This window comes from Schizosaccharomyces octosporus (genome assembly GCF_000150505.1).
Source record: "Schizosaccharomyces octosporus yFS286 unplaced genomic scaffold supercont6.2, whole genome shotgun sequence".
NCBI classification, from domain to species: Eukaryota; Fungi; Ascomycota; class Schizosaccharomycetes; order Schizosaccharomycetales; family Schizosaccharomycetaceae; genus Schizosaccharomyces; species Schizosaccharomyces octosporus.
In genome coordinates, this window is record NW_013185620.1 from 3073435 (window position 1) to 3091714 (window position 18280).

The window sequence follows — 18280 nt, forward strand, 5'->3', positions numbered from 1 at the left end:
GTATTAAATGCATGCATCTACTATTCGGACATATTCTCCGTAAAACGAATACTGAGATATGTCTAAAGCTATGTTAGTAAACAAACCGTGTTTTTAGTAAATGTAATTTTTGTGGTTTCAAAGAGACTTAAATGAGTATCTTATTAATAAAATTATTAAAAATTCTAAAAAAAGCATTTTTAAGAGGTCGCGAGATTCGGTTAGAGAACTTTCTACTTGGAATACATATTGTGCAATGCAGACGGTACTGTATATTAGATTAACCTAAACAATGTATTCTTTAAGATGAACTTGAAAGTTCATTGAAACAATAAAATGTTAGACGCTAGTGATGCGCGTCCTCACACTTTATGATCGTTTGGATTATGTGTAATAAAAATTGTAGCATGTAAAGACTAGGCTAGCCAAAAGAAGATAGTAAAAAGACTTAGTAAAATAAAATAAAACAAAATACAATTACCAATTTCTAAAAGGAAAAAGACCGCCATCGATCCTTTTACTTCGGTCAGTAATGTCTCAGAAGAGACATTACTCCGGCCTGACAGGATACGTAGACAAAAGTTTATATATCAAACAATATATGTTTTGAATATACTTGATAAAATTGATGGCTTTCTATAGTGTAAATGTTTGAACCAGCAGAGGGAGCTGACCAATCTTCCTTCTACAAACCTCCCATTCATTAGAAATGCCTATCCCTTTTGTAGCCCATGTCGTACAATTCAATTACGATCATGTAGTTTTGTACTGGAAAACTTATTTAAAGGTTTTATTTACCTTGGCTGCAATAGGTGGCTTCAAATTTTGGACCATGGGTCGTTCTACGACTTGGGAGAGAAAGATGAATGGAATGGTTGTAATTGTTACAGGTGGAACTTCCGGAATAGGAAAACGGGTTGTAGAGAAACTTGCTTTACTAGGAGCTCATGTTGTTATTTTGCTTCGGTCAGAGCCCGATCAATTTACAGTAGATTTTATTATGGATCTACGAGAGCGTTCAAACAATCAATTTATTTATTCGGAGGTATGTGATTTAAGTTCCATGCTTTCCGTCAGAAAATTCGCTACGAAGTGGATTGACGCTTCCCCTATTCGAAGACTGGACATGATTATTCTATGCTCAGGCTTGTCGCTGCCTCCATATGTGGATCGCCAAGTCACTGCGGAGGGTGTCGAATTACAGTGGGCAACCAACTTTCTAGGTCCTTACCAATTGATGCGAATTATGCGTCCTGTCTTATATGGTCAACCCGGCCACAGAGACGTACGTATTATCGCCGCGACCTGTTCATCCTATGTTTTGGGTGACATTAAATTTGATGATCTAGCTCTAGATAATCATCCATACCCTCGTTCAAGTCCCTGGAAAGTCGTAGGAAATGCTAAGCTCGCCTTAATGACATATCTTTACGACTTTCAGAAAAAGGCGCAAAATCACGAACGCCCTGACAATATGCCTTGTAATATTCATACCGTAATGGTGAATCCAGGCGTAGTTCGTACTCCCGGATTTCGAAGATTTATTACTTTAGGTCGTGTTTGGGGATTACTTTTGTACTTGCTTCTTTGGCCATTTTGGTGGCTGATTATAAAGGGCACTCTGAAGGGTGCGCAATCCTTTTTCCATGCGATTTGTAGTCCTGAATTTGGTGCCACTACCGAGTATTTGCTCGTTAACGAATGCACCATGATAGAACCTTCACGAAAGGAAATTCAGGACCCGGAGTATGCAGAGAAGTTAATTAAAGCAGCTGATACCCAGATTGATGAAATAGAAAAGCAGTATAAGAAAAAGGGAGCTTCAAAGAAAGGCAAAAAATAATCGTGGATAGCTTTAAAGCGGCTAAAATTTACTGCTGTCTTCTTTTATATCCATTGAGCCATTAATTTTAGAGTACCTATAAACTAAGAATACACACTACATTCAAAAGCCTCTACTTCTCAGGAGCAAAAATAACATGACAAGGATTTTGCATTTTACAAGATACGGGGCAATGTTTAAGTTTTAGTTATGAAACAGAAACATCCATTATATAATCGAAGGATGGAAGGGAAGGTGAAGAAATTCATGGTCTATCAAAGACCTGTAGTTAAACACGAACGGAAAATCCAATCATACGGCTTTTCTACACGCATTATACAAGTAAAATTATAATTAATTCAATGACTTTGATATCAATAAAACCCAAATACCCAATAAAACCAAAAACTATACTCCTAAGCGTACCACGTTGAAAATACACATATGCTCTTACTCGGCTAAAACTTGACGCTTGTGGCGCTGATAAGGCTTGAGTCTCCACTCAACGTCGGCGTCGAGCATATCCAAAGTACCTAGTCGAACTTCGTACAAGCGCATTTCAAAACGGGGACCTGCCTCTGAAAGGATCACTTGTTTCGGGCCGGTCTTCGCGTACAAGTGATGGCGGAAACTTATATAATCGTCTGAATTGGCAAAAGTTACGACTCTTGGTGAAGATTCTTTAGGATCGGGAGGAAATAAAGCTGACAACACCTTCTTCACACGTTCGCCCAGCTTTGAGGTGAGGTTTTCTAGGATGAGATGAGGATAAGCTTCGGACATAGTACCCGTATTGGGAATGTCGTGACGAAGAACAACATTATGAAGAGAGAAAGAAACAGTAGGACCATAAGGAAGATGGGAGATGACCATACTATCTGGGATACCTCGATGTTCATGCAAAAGGACGATGTCAGTTATATCGTTGGCACGAGCAGCCTCTACTAAACTTCCCACGACAATATTACCACGATTTAAACGGAATGAATTTGGAATCAACAGACGCATTTCTTTGGCGAATTGGGCCAGACGCGACGACGGGTCACGACTTGTTGTAACCAAAACCCTGGGTTCTCGTTCACCCAGACTGTAATATTCATCATCAATTTCTAAATCAGCATCCTGAGCTGCTTTGCTTTCATCGTATTGGTAATCTTTTTGCAATTGAGTGTCTTCTTGAAGATCCTTGTTGAGATCCTTATTGTTTTCTAAGGCATGTCTCAATGCGCGTCTTTTTTCATTCAGCTTAGCCTCTTGAAGATCTTTATTTCTTTTATAAATAAACTGGCGTCTTTCTCTTGCCGTACGACGAAGCATGATGCGTTCTTGAAAATTTGGCTCTTGGCAGGTTCGTCTCGAAAGGCCACCCCAAAGTCTCGTTGCCTAGCCTTAGTAAACAGAATACCGGTAATGAGAAGTGAAATGTATAATGAAGAGCAAATTGTGGAAAAAAGAAATTAGAAATAAAAAGGATTCTACCAACGCTTCCAAAATTTCTGAATGCTCACCAATTTAAACGGTGTTGCGTTCCGTTTAGCAAAAGGTGTGTATACCCTAAAAAATAAGAATGGAATTTTCAAGTGCTACAGTTGAAGAACAAGTAAAAGAGAGTCTTTCTGTATTTACGGATTTTAACTAATAATCGTTTTTATACTTTCTGACTTCAAAATTCCATCCATTGAAACGCTGAACGTTCTGAAAAACTCAACAGAAAGACCGGATTAGTTGGCAATGAAATGAAATCTAAATTTCTTGGATTCTTAGCTATTTAGAAGTAGTTTCACTATTTTTTTTGTTTTTATTCTATTCTATTCTATTCTATTTTATTTTATTTTATTTTTTATAGTAAACCTCCATCAGACATGCATTGTTTTGTTTATAAATACTTCTTGCAATAATTCTTTTTCTCAACGTTCCTCCTAGTCTGGTTTATTTCATCTCTTGTTTTCAATAGGTGTACTTTAATGATACCAGTATTCAGATTCTACTTTATTTTCTACATACTTCCAAAGTAAGATATCTAAAAGTAAACCTAGAAGGGCTACTGCCAAGGATCAAATTGACATGCTGGGATAGTATGAGTGAATCTTATAATATCATTCTTTCGCAAGCTAGGTCTATAATTTCATTTCCGTCTTTACGAATATTGAGATTACGTTGGAGGAATGAGCACTTACACTTTCGTCACAAAAGAATAATAGTATGTTTATGCAATAAATCGCACAAGTGATGTACTTGCCACGATTAAAATATAAAAAGGCTGGACGAACGGCCTGTTCGGTATCTGATTATTGAGTCTACGATTCCAAATTATCAAACATGACCAAATATCAAAAGGGAAACAAAGTTGAATACCATCCTGTAAGTAAATGTGATCATCACAATGTTCACTTAAGACGATACGATGCCTGCTTCGTTCATGTAAAACATGAAAGCTGTCATTGTACTATAGCCGGTGAATGCTTTTAATACATTATAAATCTAACATAATTTCGATTTAGATTGGTGGTGCTAGCGGAACTAGTACTTCTACTGGTACCATCCTAAGTGTCAAGGATGACGCTGGTGGTGAAGAAACCCGCTACGAAATTCAGAATGATCACACACAAAAGACTGCTACGTACAAGGAACGTAACATCTCTCGTGTCTTGGATTAATGCGTGTTCGCTTGTCACTAGCTTTTTTCTTCCTGTATGACTATTAATGCAATGAGTACGATAATGATTTCTTTTTTCTTTTTTTTTTCTCCATTTCTACACGTCTGTAAAGTTCGTACTTGTATCATACGATAGTAGTAAGTATATATTCAGATCACCATCACCATCATCATCCTTCTTCATTACCAACTTTACACTTAAGCTACTTTCCATAGCATTGTTTTCCCATAATCTCTTATGCTTATAAGTAAGGATGTAAAGCCAATATTAATAAGAATTAGGATGTAACAAACTTACAAAGAAACAATTTGCTTCATGGTTTGTTTTCTATTTGTGCAGAATGGTAGATTCTCAAAAGACTAAGACAACTCATAGAGATCAGTACCTGCGAATTAAAGAGAAGGGAGGAGTTATTAAAAAGGGGGGAAAGATCAATAAATTTAGAATAGCATTCAAAGAGATAATTATATTTAAAAACCAACGACATAAGAAGAAATTGCAGTTCACTGTTGCATTTGTATTATTCCATTTTATTATGCCTCATAGCAGCATGTATGAATAATTATAAAAGGCATGTATCAAGTTGGTTATTTGAATATCGATATTTCTCTCATTTGGTAAACACGACAGTGACTCATGCACTCTTCGTCAATTTCTCATGCATTCTTCAAAAGAAAAAAAGATCAAGTACAGTTTCTTTTCTGAATTTGTTATAAGACAATGTTTGCTTCCACTCGGTTATCAAACATATTAGATTACATAAACTCGATGCCGGCTCCTAGTTGAAGACCTTTACGACCTACATCACCACCAGTGACCGCAATGGGGATTGTGAAGTTCAATTCAAAACGAGCAGCGGGGGATGCATAAACAAGGCCCAAACCTGTTGATACGCAAGGACGCATCATAATCGATTTGTATGTGTTCAACGGGTTTCGAGCATCTAAGTTAGTTAAACCACCAGCATTAGCGAAAACCTGCATTCGGAAAGGTTTGGAAGCATCCAATTTAGGCAAAGGAAATAACAAACTTGTAGAGAGGGCCAAATAGGCGGAACCACCGAGGGAATCTTTACCATCCTTTGGTCCCAGGCGGTCTTCAGAAAACCCTCTCAGACTAGTAGATCCGCCCAATGTGAAACGATCACATAAAAGAATGGGTGATTCATCTAATGGTTTGATAGCACCCAAGCGACTAGAAACAGCAAGAGTAACAGATTGTGCACGGTTTAAGGAAACAGCATACTGATGCCAAAGTTCAGATTTAAGAAATCTTGCATCTCCAGTAACTGGTCCTAGTCCAGCGAGTTCCATCAAAGCGCGGACATAGTTACCTCTTGACGGAAGGGTTGGATGGTCCCGTGTATCCATAACATAAGAATAGGCAAGGGATTGTTTAATGGTATCACCGGCTTGTAACCGTATACTAGGAGAAGCAAATTCACTCAAACGAGTAACTTGTCTCCAAAAGAAATTTTGGGAAAGCTCATGTAGACCATGAAAACGATCTTGATGCTGTAAACTTACTGACAAACCTCTGGTAATCAATTCATGACTTGAGATGGCTTTATTATCACGAACGTTGCTATAACCGAGAACACGTAAGCGAGTAGCTGGGCTTGCATTTACGGGAGTTTCAAACTTAGCTGACATTGTAGCACGGTTTCTAGTACCGTATGAGACATTTCCAGAAAGAAACTCTGCACCGCCAAACAAATTTCTAGCCAAAACGTTTGCATGGACATTCCCTTCAACATTACCTACATCAGTTCCTGTCTCAAAGAATAGTCGAGGCTTTTCTTTCACTTGAATAATGACGTCCAAATCGTTTTCCCCGGAAACAGCAGACGAAGCACGATCAATTTTAATATTGGCACTTTCATAAATACCAAAAGCCATTAGCTTCCCCGTTGTTTCTTGAATATTGTTGAGCGTATCCAATAGTGGCCGACTCTTTATGGTTTTCGCAGATGGATCAACACATGATTGTAATGCCTTCTGAAGAAAACCTGCGCGAGTATTGTATGCTCCTGCCACTCGTATGCTTGAAATTCCGACTGGGAGAGTGCTGTTTTCTGTCAACTAAAGGAGTATTAGCTTCGACTCGCACATATTCGTATCTTATTAAATTTAAAAACATACAATTTCAGAAAGACTTCTCAATGTCTCTCTCGCTGACTGAATACTCTCTCTGTCAATAGGAGACACATTTCTAGGTGAAGCTGATTCTTGGCTTGACTCAGTGCTCATGATAATGTAGCCTTATTATTCAACTTTCTTCGAAAAAAAAATAGATTAGAAAGAAATTAAGATCACAAAAAGGCAGGAATATTCGTAAGTTTGTAAGTTGGTCTCTGTGTACGACCTTGACTGTTGAAGAGAGATGAAAACACCACTGCTTACATGTAGTGTCCGCGAAGAATAAAACTCCACTTTATAAACTCCAAAACCTTTTTGTTATTGAATCTTCAATAAATTAAATTTTCCACATGCCTTGTTAGTTAAGAATATTATTTAAAAAATAAGGTAGCAGGTTACATGGAGCACGAAAAACAGAAGCAGGCTCTACTAGACAAGTTGGATACAGTTAACCAACTTTACCTGAAGGTAAAAGAAGCCCGTGATAAATACCATGAGCTTACTAACGACTCTTAAAGCTAGCAGAGTTACGGACTACTTGTCCAGCCTTACTGAAATTACTACGTCCAGAAATAGGCACGAGTAAGTATTTACCAGGAACAAGATGTTCGGACAGGTGTTGTTAACCTCGTTCTTCTTCATGTTCTCCTGAACCGTTGGGATGTTAACTAGTATGTAGGTCAAAAATTCCAGCATAAAGCTCAAGAAGCTATTGCCAGTGTTGAAGGACTTAAGAACGATTTGGCGTATCATCAGTGTATGAGATTTTACTTTCTGTTACAGTCTTTCTAATTAACATAATAGCACTATTTCAATATGTCACCGAATCTTATGCAAATAATCAGGGACCGCTAATGCCAACTTATCCTCCGCAACAGCGTGACAGTAACAAAACCTTAGGGACTACAGAAGAAATAGAAAGCGTAGAAGACAAAAAACAAGAGGAGACTCGTCAAAATTCCAAAGTCCCTGAGAAGTTGGAAGATGTACTCAATAATTTTAAAAGCAGTATTTCTTCCACGAATTCATCTATCTCTGATTTAAAAACAGACTCTTTTATGCTGGAAATTTCCATTGGACTAAAGTTTCACGTTCGCTTACAATCCAATGGTGATTATAAGGCTTCTTGTATATTTGGTAAATTTCAACCGATAATGTTCTCTATTAATCGGTATAATGACCTCGAAATGCCCTTGTTTCATCTTCTTGTATGTCTCTTTACAGAACAATCTGATCCTTACTAACGAATGTTAGCCTCTACTTCTTGATTATTCCAACCTTTATTCAAAACCTTGTCATGTTTGCAAGAAAGTTATTTCTCCTATCAATCTAGAACTTCCATTTGTAAGGAAGTACGATTACGAGAATGACAAAAATACACTTCTCGTTTTTCATTATGAATGTACACTTTAAAAGTAGGGTAAACCTTTCTATGTTTCCCTTCAGCTAATGTCTTGATTTGTCATAAATAACCTCGAGAATGTGTTTTTGCATGGATGAGTTTCATTAACTACACTGGATTCACGTAAATAACTTTTATAATAAATAAATTTGGTTTCTTGATTTTACCCATAGGTCCTATTAAGACAAAGATGACTTACAACGATCAACAAGCACACCTTCCATTTCTACGATAATTCCCTTTACACGGTATTCTAGTTACAGTAGCCAAAGGTCATTAAGCTTTTTATCTATTAAGATGATATAGCATATATATTAACCTTAGATGTAAATCCATTTTTCCATAAACCCTGACAAATGATGGATCCCTTTATAGGTCCAAAATTTCAAAAACAACCCAAAATAGCTAGAACTTAATTCAACTGTGCAAAAACATATTCAGTCTGTCAATTAAGGGTTAGTTTTCGAAGTAGAAGTAGGATCTTTATGGTTTGATGATCCATCATTGTCATGATCTTGTTCTTCCAAAAGTTCAAAGGAATTTGCCGACGTTAGTGGTTGATTCGCAGGAGCTTGTCTAGCAGGTTCTCTTCGCGGAGTGCTACTTTGTCTAGAGGGGCTTCGGCTAACATTTCCTCCACGCAACATCGAGCTCAAACTCGTAGGACCATGTGATCCTTGAGTACCAGATTTCAAACCACGAATACCTTGACCTAACCTGGCATACCCATCTTTATTATTAGACCAGTCATTGGATCCAAAGGGAGGGTTACTGCCTCTACCGCCCGTTCTAGAGTCGCCACGGTTCATATCGCGATGCATACGGGCAGGTCTTTGAGCTTCAGACAGAGCCTTTTTACGCTCAGCCTCCTCATGAATTTCTTGAATAGTTTTTGGTCCTTTTTCAATTTCCTTCTTAATATTCCAACCAGCTCTTCTTGAATCAATAACATCCAAAAGCATAAATTTAATACGGGAAGGTAAGTTAGGTATTTTGGTGATAGTTTCCATACGAAGAACGTATACATCCATAGCAGCATGACCCTTTTCAGTTGCATCAATATTCACACCGACTGTCATCAATAATTTACACAAACTCTCAATTTCTTCTTCTTCAGGATCTGTAACATTACCCAAAAGACGTTTTATACATTCGTGCATAATCTTTTCGGAAAGCATGCTAAGCTTAAACAACTCACCAATAAATCTTACAAGACCAAGACCACGACGCTTGATGGCAGCAGCAACATAATACTCATCAGACATAATCTCAGCCTCTCCAGCACCTCCAGCTGGAAGATTGGCTTTCCAACCACGTTCGAAGTCTTCCTGACAGCGACTTAACAAATATTTTCTAAATAACAAACCACCTCTAACAGGTTGACCATTCTTGTCTAATACGTTTTCGTCTCTAATAGAGTCATCTATACTGTCCATCATCTTCCGAGCAAATCGAGCATACATGTTAGAGAAGTTTGGTTCATCGGTAGCCTTTTCAAACGTGAGCTGAATAACTAATCTCAAAGTGCGACCATCAGTCTCTCTACGCGATTGCATGGCCATCTCTAAAATTTGGTCCGAAATCTTTTCGAACTTCTCCAAGGTCATCTTGTTCAAAGAACCCTTAACCTTACGTTGAATGACATCAAGAGGAAGAAGATCTTCTTGGTTATCCTTGACTTCAGGTTTTTCAGCAAGCTTCTTAGGTTGCCAACGGTTAGCTGACAACTGTAATGGTTGTACTTGCTCAGCTGGAATAGTTAAAGTAGAAGGGTCAGGCTTTTCGCGTTCACCACCGCCACCACCGCGTCGGGATCCACGTTGGGAACCTCTGTGAGATCCACCGTGACCATGGTGACTCATGCCACGGCTAGGGGCACTCTTGTAATTACTACCAGAACGGAATCCTCCACCTGAATCACCGAAGCCACGATCAACACCAAGGCGTGACATCGATTTTCTATCAGAGTGACCACCAAAACCTGAACCGGCATGCGAGTCTCTAGTAGAGCCAGAGCGAGAACTTTGACGACTGGAACCATAACCACCACGGGAACTCTTATCACTGAAAGCAGAGGCAACAGTTCCCTTCATTTTCTCGTCCCAACCATAAGCAGGCTTATCAGTATAATAAGTTTGGAATTGCATAAGGAAAGGGATATCGTAAAGAAGCTTACCATCTTTAATTTCACCTTCGGTTGCAGGTCGCTTAATAGAAGAAGGGTAGACAATCTTGGAAATGTCTGAAATAATACTGGCTTGCAGTAAAGAGTCGAGAGAAGCAGAAGGCTTTGGTTGGGATTTAAGGCTTTCGACACCAGACAATACTTCCCGCTTGGGTGTGAAATTACGAGATTCTGCAAGGGAAGATTCAGAAGACGTCTTAATATTTTCAGACTTGGGCTTAATTTCCTTTTGGTCATCACTCTTAGGCAATTCCTCTGATTTGGAGTTACCTTCGGCCTCAACCTCAACCTTAGCCTTTTCTTCAATTTCCTTTCTAGCTCTCTCTTCAGCTTCATGTTTGGTCTTCTCTTCAGCCTCCTGCTTAGCCTTCTCTTCAGCTTCACGCTTGGCTTGTTCTTCAGACTCACGCTTAGCCTTTTCTTCAGCTTCACGCTTAGCTTGTTCTTCAGCCTCCCGCTTAGCCTTTTCTTCAGCCTCCCGCTTAGCCTTCTCTTCAGCTTCACGTTTCACCTTTTCTTCAGCTTCGCGCTTAGCCTTTTCTTCAGCTTCGCGCTTAGCTTGTTCTTCAGCCTCCCGCTTAGCTTGTTCTTCAGCTTCACGCTTGGCCTTTTCTTCAGCTTCACGCTTGGCCTTTTCTTCAGCTTCACGCTTAGCCTTTTCTTCAGCCTCACGTTTAGCTTGTTCTTCAGCGTGTCTCCTAGCCTCTTCTTCAGCCTTTTCTTGAATACGCTGTTGAACAGCTTGTTTAACGGCATCCTTTCGCTTGGAAACCTCTTCTTCCGTTAAATGAGGAGTAACAGCACTGTCTAACCGTGGGCTAGATTCTCCCGATTTAGGCTGGGATTTATTCTTTTGAGGAACAACCACTTCAGTATTGGTAGCAGGGTTGACAATTTTCAAAGCACTGCTCTTTTTCTGTTGTTTGACAATAGGAGTAAAATTACCAGATCTAGAGCTTATGGGAGTAGAAGAGTTTGGTGAATCCATAACTGGTTCTGATACCTGAGAAGTGCTACGGGACATATTTGGGAACGTTGGTGGTGTATATGGCGTTTGAGGATATACAGGATAATACTGAGGAACATAGCCTGGTTGTAACATTGCGCCGAATTGCATCATGTTAGGATCAACAATATATGGTGCTTGTCCATACACTTGGCCATAGGGAGGTTGTATTGATACAGGCATCTGGACAGGATTAGCTGGTGAGCCCATACCTTGAGGAGTATTCCGTGGATTTTGAGCAGAGTTCCGGCCATTGGATACGAAAGGAGGGTAACCGGAATGACCATTGTTGTATTGTCTTCTGCCATTTCCTCTGTTGTAGCGTTGAGAATCATTACGACCATTATTTTTATAAGTATAGCCATGCTGATAGTGAGGGGAATATTTATTGTATGAAGGATAAGAGTTTCCATAGCGTTCATAATGACGGTTTTGGCGGTGGGGTTTACCAGAACCGTTTAATGAAGGTGTGCTTGATACAGGATTTGGACCATGAGGATCAGCAGACTCAGGAGCTACATTTGAGTTATTAGATTTGGCTGAGGCAGCAGAATCATTAGAACTGGAATTATTAGAGGATGGGGCAGCAGCACGGGAACCTTTAGAGACGGGACTAGATCCGGGATGTCCGATCGAATTAGATAAATTATTCCTAGGAGGAACACTGTTTTTTGGTTGGTTGGAAGGAACACTAGCCTTCACGTGCTGTTTAGTAGCAATAGGAGCATTTCTTGTGATAGATCCAAATTGAATTGGAACGGTAGGGAAAGAGTTTTGTGTTTGATTTTGATGAGAAGGTGTACTTTCAATAGCATCCTTTGTTTGCTCTTGCTTAGCACCATGTTCATCTGAGTTAATTGATGCTGTCTTTTCGGCAGTCTTAGCAGCCCCTTCGGATTGCTGTGTTTTTTGACCAGCGTTGTGAGTTTGCTTGCTTTCTGAAGAAACATTCGCAGAGACGGGGTTTTCAGCGTTTGAAGCGGTTTCCAAGGGTTTCTCCTTGTTCGCAGGTTTACTTGAAACCTTTTTATCCTGATCCTTCGCATCCTTTACATCTGCTTTGTTTTCAGAAGTAACAGTAGGCTTTTGAGGGACATCCGATGCATCTGTAGTGCCAGTTGCATTATGAGTATCAGTAGTAGCCGAGCCAGCAGTGGAAGACTTAGCAGTGTTAGCGGATGCAGCAGCAGGCTTAGAAGCAGGCTTCTCAGAAGTTGCGTTTTGTGGTTTTACGTTTGCATTTTTCATAGACTGACTAGCAGCCAACGCACGTGCATAACTAAACTTTTGAGTATTAGATGGCGGCTTAGAAGACATTCTCTCTAGTTTTTACGTCAAAGAAAATAAATAAACTGAAAGAGACCACCAAGTAACGAAATCTTTCAATTAGTACTTCGTTTGTTTTTATGGAACAACCGAATCTTTCTTTCGTTCTATTTTATCTCGAAAGAAAAATTACTAATTAGAGATTCTAAGGGAACGGAATACAATAAATAAACCTATATTCCAAATTCCGTTGAAAAAAATAAAACTACCCTCCAGAAGACTGGATACAAATTTTCAACTGAAGTAGTTGGGTGGGTTGGTGGTGGTTAACTGGAAATTTCAAGATGGCGGCACTAAGGCAAGCCCGTCCTGATGGCAAAGAGAACGATTAACGACATCGCTATACATCATTGTATACGACACCACCAAAGAAATACCTATTACTTTTAATGTCTTAGTGATTGATAAGTTAGTCTTGATTTTAAAAATATTCGTTGTAGAAAGAGGTAATTTTTATGGGTCACTTCATCAGTGTTGGAGTCGGTTTCGGTGAATGAACCGCATATTTAAGTCTCTCATGAATTGACGTTTGAGTATAGAAGTCCTTCTCTTCTATACAAAAAGACATGAAACGTGATGAAGTTGCTAATCTCTAGTATCTCAGGCTTTTTTTACATCTTTTGACTTTTCGCAGGAGTTGTCATACCTATTGCTTTCTTTAATTTTTTTTGGAACATTTGTTGGCTAGCGAAACAGAGAAATATATAGCTATTTGAAACCATACCGTATTAAATGGCTTCAAGTGTCCTTAAAATTTTAGTTGACACGCGGTCTTGGCCCGAGCAGGTAAATGTATGCATAATTTTCCACACTTTTCACACATGCTAACGGGTACCTGTGGTATTAGTCTTCCCCCGAGCTGCAATTATTACTTCCAGAAGAAAAAGTGAAAGTAAAACGATACTATTTTGCCAAAGATGCAAACATGGCGATGGCTTCTATGCTCGTGAAGCGACAGGTACTTGCTACACTCTTTCGTACAAACCCAGACTCTGTACAGATAAGTGTAGCCGAAAGCGGGCGTCCATTTTACTTAAAAGAAATCTCCGAAAACACCGTTTTTGATTTTAATGTATCTCATTATGGCGGTATTGTAGTATTCGTGGGTACTTGGATCTCAAAGAATAGTCCATTTTCAGCTCATAGTCCTCGTAACATTGGTGTAGATGTTGTCGAGTGTAAAAGCCTCAGTGAGGAATCCAATTGGATGGAAGATTTTGAATTTGTATTCAATCGAGAACAATGGAATTTGATTTTCTCATGCGACGATCGTCTCATCGCATTCTTTCTGTTTTGGTCTTGCAAAGAGGCCGTTTTGAAGTCGCTTGGGTTGGGATTACATGGTAACCCTGCCCTTGTTGAAGTACATATTCCCGTTTTCCAGGATTTCTTATACGGAAGCAATTTACGTGTATTTCGTGCCGGAACCGCTTCCTATGCTAATAAGAAATTTCAAATAGAATTGCAGAAAAAAATCATTAGTGAATCTGTTTTCTTCATTGCAATTGCTTATTCAATTGACTTAGAAGTTTTGGACTCCGGTTGGATAGAAGTGTCAGGTCTTACCGAAACTCTTCTTCAACAGAAAATTATTGAGAAATTGAATTACATTACTTGAAAATCTTAGTTTTGCATTCCTGTCAGACGCTATAGAGGACGTTTCGTTTTTATTTAGGTATGTCATTTTTGCTACCGTATTCGTTTTAGAATTACTTTTTGAGATTATCTTTTTTATGCTATTCTACAAAAGTAAACAAGCACTTTATTTGTTTGTTTAATGCTGCAGTCATCATCTAATCTTGCCTTCCAAACATTGTGTATATACTCGTTGAGCCTCGCTATAATCCAGCTTGTTGATGTTGACACGGTTCTACTTCAACAAACAATTGAAATATTGAATTGACATGTTAGACCGATTAAAATGCCTTGTATGGTATTCTATTGATAATCAGCAGTACAAAAATGCCATCTTTTACGCTGAAAGATTGCATGCAGTGGAAGATTCAGGCGAAAGTTTATACCTCTTGGCGTATTCACATCTTCTCAACCTTGATTACAACATTGCTTTTGATCTTTTGAACCGTAACATTAAGCATATTCCTTGCGTATTTGTTTATGCAAAAGTATGTTTAATTTTAGGCCGTTATAAACAGGGCATCACTTCCATAGAAACTTGTCGCCCTCAATGGAAATCTTTAATACCAAACCGTATGTTTTTGATTTAAGGCTTTGGAGCTAATTCTTCAGTAAATGACAGCAATGCTAATCGGGGTCGCCCGGATGCCTCGAGCATGCTTGATGTATTGGGCCTTATGTACAAAAAAGCAGGTTATATAAAAAAAGCAACAGAATGCTTCGTGGAATCCATTTCAATTAATCCATACAATTTTACTTGCTTTCAAAATCTAATTGCAATCGGTATGTGTTACAAAAGTTTATTGTTACCGCGCTGACGAAATCGCTTTTGGTACTCAAAATTCGCTCGAAGATTTGCTGCTAACTTTGAATAGGAGTCCCTCTTGACGTGGATAACATTTTTATCTTACCTCCATATTTAAATGCCCCAAAACTTCCAGAAAAATTTCAGTTTAATTCTCCTTTGGTGGGTTCTGATACCTATTCTTTAAAACGCGGAAAAAAGCCTTTCCCATCGTTAACAAAGCAAGCAACGTCCGAATTTCCAGTCAATCCTTCCTCCAGCTCTTCTATGTCGGCATTCACGAATTGGTTCGACCGAGTTGGCCCTAACAATAATGATGCCGAAGACGAAGGATTAAAAGAGGAAACCAAACCAAACCCAACTTTTTCTTCATACCAAGATACTTCCAAGCCATTTACTAGTTCATCTTCTGTACGAAAAGACATTCTTTCCAAAAATGAGGTCGCCAGCGCAAAGTTATCGACGTACAAAACCGGTGCGCGCTTTGCAGCAAAATTACGTGAAGCTAGCAACAAAAAAAATGAGGGAGAATTACCTTTGAGCTACAAGGACGAAGATCTTAATTTGTTAGAATTATTAAAGATCTTTGCAAAAGGTTGCTACTTTTTAGCCTGCTTTCAATTAAAGGATGCATTGTCTTATTTTTTAAGCTTACCGAGGGAGCATAGGACGACACCATTTGTGCTTTCAAAAATAGGTGTAACATATTTTGAGATGGTTAATTACGAAAAAGCCGAAGATGTTTTTCAGAAGCTTCGTGATCTTCGCCCCTCGCAAGTAACGGATATGGAAATATATTCAACTGCGCTTTGGCATTTACAAAAGGCTGTTCCTTTATCATATTTAGCTCATGAAATGTTGGAGACTAATCCATATTCTCCAGAAGCGTGGTGCATTTTAGCGAATTGTTTCTCTTTACAAAGAGAACACTCACAGGCACTTAAATGTATAAATAGAGGATTACAGTTGGATCCTACCTTTGAATATGCATACACGCTTCAGGGTCACGAACATTCCGCTAATGAGGAATATGAAAAGTCGAAAACATCGTTTAGGAAAGCGATACGTATCAATGCCCGACACTATAATGCTTGGTATGGCTTGGGTATGGTCTATCTGAAAACCGGAAGGAATGATCAAGCTGATTTTCACTTTCAACGTGCTGCCGAGATTAACCCCAACAACAGCGTTTTAATAAGTTGCATTGGTATGATTTTCGAAAGATGTAAAGATTTTGAAAAAGCGTTAGAATTTTACTGCAAGGCCTGTGAGCTAGACGATAAATCCTCGCTTGCGCGGTTCAAAAAAGCAAAAGTTTTGATTTTATTGCACAATTATGATAGAGCATTGATTGAGTTGGAACGACTAAAGTCTATAGCACCAGACGAAGCCAACGTTCATTTTATGCTAGGAAAAATCTACAAGCAAAGGGGACAAAAGAATATGGCGATGCGGCATTTGACAATTGCATGGAATTTGGATGGAAAAGCCAATCACATTATAAAAGAATCCATTGAAAATTTGGATATTCTAGAAGAAAACTTACTCACCGAAACTGGTGAAATTTACAAGAATTACGACAATTAGGGGAAACCCTTTTATGACAACTCTCAACTATATAAATTATGGTTTATAATGATTCGACAGGTATAAGCTATTATTAGGATAGAAAAAGAACTATAATTTATTTTTATTTATAACTTATATTAACAAGTGCCGTATTCTGCCTTTTCAACACTATCGTTGAGTTTAATTTATACAACCGCAGTCAGTAATCATACTCATAAACTAGGCTGCACAGTCGACATCTCATTTGTTATGAGAGTAAATTCAGCGAGAAACGTAATTCCAATTATACTGAATTGTCTAATAAACTAGACGTTTTCATGCTACTTGGAAAAGACAGTAATAGCTTCTCGGATCAGGTCACTAAAAATGTACAACTTTTCTAGCTAGATCAGTTTAATCTTCAATCTATTTGAATTAGAAGGTTATTCCTCTATATAATATTTAAAACCAACCTTTTCTTCTAAACTATACTCTTTCTCTTGTATTTATTCTTTTTCTACCAATTTCCTTGTTCATCACAAATTATGAATCCATAATGTTATATGATAATTGTATCAAATATTAGTATTATCGTAAATGGGTTACAACAAGTAGTAATCATTCATAGTTCCACTCTCAAACCACGGATTATATTTTTAACGTCTTTACCAAAAACATATTATTTTAGTCTTTACTACCTCGAAAAGGAAAAGAAAAAGGAATTATGGGATTCTTTAAAAGTTCCATATTAGCTACGGTTTCGGTTTATGGTGGACTATGCGGACTTAACAAGGTTGTTAATCTGCCAGAGCCTTTCCGATACTACTTCCGCTATTTTGCAACCTTCACTTTTTTAGCTATTAGTGCTGCTTATGGTGTCGTTGCTTCTGCCATTTGCCGTTTATGTGGACAACCAGTTTTAGGACAATATCTCACTGCGAAGGCCTACTATCACATCACGAGCCCAGTATTAGACGTCCGTTTCAGGGTTGAAAATGAGGAGATTTTAAGAAAGAACAAGCCAGCTGTTTTGGTTGTTAATCACCAATCGTAAGTACAAATTCATAGGAAGCCCTTGCTACCAGATAACTAACACCATTAAGTGAACTAGATCTTTTGCTTGCTGGAAAAGTTTTTCAACCCAAATTCTCAATTATTTCAAAGAAGTCCTTAAAGTACATTCCTTTACTAGGATGGTTCATGCTGCTTGCAGATGCCGTGTTTGTTGACCGTGCCAGACGTGAAGATGCTATTGCTCTTTTTTCAAGAGCTGCTCAGCGCATGAAAGCCGAAAAGCTTGACATTTGGGTTTTTGCCGAAGGAACTCGTACTTATGCAAAGGAGCCATTACTATTACCACTTAAAAAGGGTGCTTTCCATTTGGCTGTTCAAGCCCAAGCTCCTATTATTCCTATAGCTGTTCAAAACTATTCCCATATTTTCCATCCTCCCACTAAGGTTTTTAATAAGGGTGAAGCACTTGTAAAGATTTTGGATCCCATACCTACAGCTGGGAAAACATCTGAAGATGTGAATTCTTTGTTACGTGAAACACAAGAAAAAATGGAAGCAGCCATGACTGAAATTAATGACTACGGTAAAGAAGATGCGAAAACCAAGTAAAGAAGTGTGAAGCATAAATTGATATGCAGCCTTCGGAGACTTTTTTCTTTAGATGTTATTTCATTTTATGCTAGAAACTTTGACGATAGACGTTCTGACTAAATATATATTCCTATCTCTTTTGAATCTTCCCTTTGTTCCATTACAATCTGTT

At 38.5% G+C, this 18280-nt stretch overlaps 9 protein-coding genes across 9 annotated transcripts; 6 read left to right on the top strand and 3 right to left on the bottom strand.

The window, feature by feature from the left end:
- The first annotated feature begins 471 nt into the window (after positions 1-471).
- SOCG_00810 (short chain dehydrogenase) lies at positions 472-2060 on the top strand. Its single transcript, XM_013163230.1, has one exon. The coding sequence runs from the start codon at positions 689-691 to the stop codon at positions 1820-1822; it is 1134 nt and encodes a 377-aa protein (XP_013018684.1). The 5' UTR covers positions 472-688; the 3' UTR covers positions 1823-2060.
- Positions 1978-3196, bottom strand: SOCG_00811 (U3 snoRNP-associated protein Imp4). The gene has a single exon (XM_013163231.1). It carries the CDS (start codon positions 3116-3118, stop codon positions 2252-2254), a length of 867 nt encoding a protein of 288 aa, XP_013018685.1. The 5' UTR covers positions 3119-3196; the 3' UTR covers positions 1978-2251.
- Positions 3197-3707: 511 nt separating this feature from the next.
- Positions 3708-4551, top strand: SOCG_00812 (uncharacterized protein). The gene is made up of 2 exons (XM_013163232.1): positions 3708-4162; positions 4303-4551. The coding sequence occupies exons 1-2, from the start codon at positions 4121-4123 to the stop codon at positions 4456-4458; spliced, it is 198 nt and encodes a 65-aa protein (XP_013018686.1). The 5' UTR covers positions 3708-4120; the 3' UTR covers positions 4459-4551.
- Positions 3891-8335, bottom strand: SOCG_00813 (SAM complex subunit Sam50). The gene is made up of 2 exons (XM_013163233.1): positions 6600-8335; positions 3891-6539 (listed from the first exon to the last, which is right to left on the bottom strand). Exons 1-2 carry the CDS (start codon positions 6705-6707, stop codon positions 5214-5216), a joined length of 1434 nt encoding a protein of 477 aa, XP_013018687.1. The 5' UTR covers positions 6708-8335; the 3' UTR covers positions 3891-5213.
- Positions 6863-8193, top strand: SOCG_00814 (mediator complex subunit Pmc3/Med27). The gene is made up of 5 exons (XM_013163234.1): positions 6863-7064; positions 7115-7178; positions 7276-7353; positions 7401-7804; positions 7851-8193. The coding sequence occupies exons 1-5, from the start codon at positions 6996-6998 to the stop codon at positions 8007-8009; spliced, it is 774 nt and encodes a 257-aa protein (XP_013018688.1). The 5' UTR covers positions 6863-6995; the 3' UTR covers positions 8010-8193.
- Positions 8336-8447: 112 nt separating the features above from the next.
- SOCG_00815 (translation initiation factor eIF4G) lies at positions 8448-12506 on the bottom strand (the record flags this gene model as incomplete). Its single annotated transcript, XM_013163235.1, has 2 exons — positions 8448-10646; positions 10671-12506. The coding sequence occupies 2 exons, from the start codon at positions 12504-12506 to the stop codon at positions 8448-8450; spliced, it is 4035 nt and encodes a 1344-aa protein (XP_013018689.1).
- Positions 12507-12854: 348 nt separating this feature from the next.
- On the top strand, positions 12855-14133 carry SOCG_00816 (alpha-aminoadipate reductase phosphopantetheinyl transferase Lys7; the record flags this gene model as incomplete). Its single annotated transcript, XM_013163236.1, has 3 exons — positions 12855-12961; positions 13120-13307; positions 13375-14133. The coding sequence occupies exons 2-3, from the start codon at positions 13248-13250 to the stop codon at positions 14131-14133; spliced, it is 819 nt and encodes a 272-aa protein (XP_013018690.1). The 5' UTR covers positions 12855-12961; positions 13120-13247.
- A 286-nt stretch (positions 14134-14419) lies between these two features.
- Positions 14420-16542, top strand: SOCG_00817 (anaphase-promoting complex subunit Apc3; the record flags this gene model as incomplete). The annotated part of the gene is made up of 3 exons (XM_013163237.1): positions 14420-14723; positions 14763-14933; positions 15026-16542. 3 exons carry the CDS (start codon positions 14420-14422, stop codon positions 16540-16542), a joined length of 1992 nt encoding a protein of 663 aa, XP_013018691.1.
- A 505-nt stretch (positions 16543-17047) lies between these two features.
- On the top strand, positions 17048-18252 carry SOCG_00818 (1-acylglycerol-3-phosphate O-acyltransferase). The gene is made up of 2 exons (XM_013163238.1): positions 17048-17553; positions 17607-18252. Exons 1-2 carry the CDS (start codon positions 17228-17230, stop codon positions 18124-18126), a joined length of 846 nt encoding a protein of 281 aa, XP_013018692.1. The 5' UTR covers positions 17048-17227; the 3' UTR covers positions 18127-18252.
- Positions 18253-18280: the final 28 nt, after the last annotated feature.

Bases quoted from the DNA above. Each gene is read 5' to 3' on its own strand.
- SOCG_00810 (XM_013163230.1), top strand. From the start codon at position 689: ATGCCTATCCCTTTTGTAGCCCATGTCGTACAATTCAATTACGATCAT.
- SOCG_00811 (XM_013163231.1), bottom strand. From the start codon at position 3,118: ATGCTTCGTCGTACGGCAAGAGAAAGACGCCAGTTTATTTATAAAAGA.
- SOCG_00812 (XM_013163232.1), top strand. From the start codon at position 4,121: ATGACCAAATATCAAAAGGGAAACAAAGTTGAATACCATCCT. The intron at 4,163-4,302 runs GTAAGTAAATGT...ATTTCGATTTAG, and splicing joins ACAAAGTTGAATACCATCCT to ATTGGTGGTGCTAGCGGAAC.
- SOCG_00813 (XM_013163233.1), bottom strand. From the start codon at position 6,707: ATGAGCACTGAGTCAAGCCAAGAATCAGCTTCACCTAGAAATGTGTCT. The intron at 6,540-6,599 runs GTATGTTTTTAA...ATACTCCTTTAG, and splicing joins TGAGAAGTCTTTCTGAAATT to TTGACAGAAAACAGCACTCT.
- SOCG_00814 (XM_013163234.1), top strand. From the start codon at position 6,996: ATGGAGCACGAAAAACAGAAGCAGGCTCTACTAGACAAGTTGGATACA. The intron at 7,179-7,275 runs GTAAGTATTTAC...ACTAGTATGTAG, and splicing joins ACGTCCAGAAATAGGCACGA to GTCAAAAATTCCAGCATAAA. The intron at 7,805-7,850 runs GTATGTCTCTTT...AACGAATGTTAG, and splicing joins TGCCCTTGTTTCATCTTCTT to CCTCTACTTCTTGATTATTC.
- SOCG_00818 (XM_013163238.1), top strand. From the start codon at position 17,228: ATGGGATTCTTTAAAAGTTCCATATTAGCTACGGTTTCGGTTTATGGT. The intron at 17,554-17,606 runs GTAAGTACAAAT...AACACCATTAAG, and splicing joins TTGGTTGTTAATCACCAATC to TGAACTAGATCTTTTGCTTG.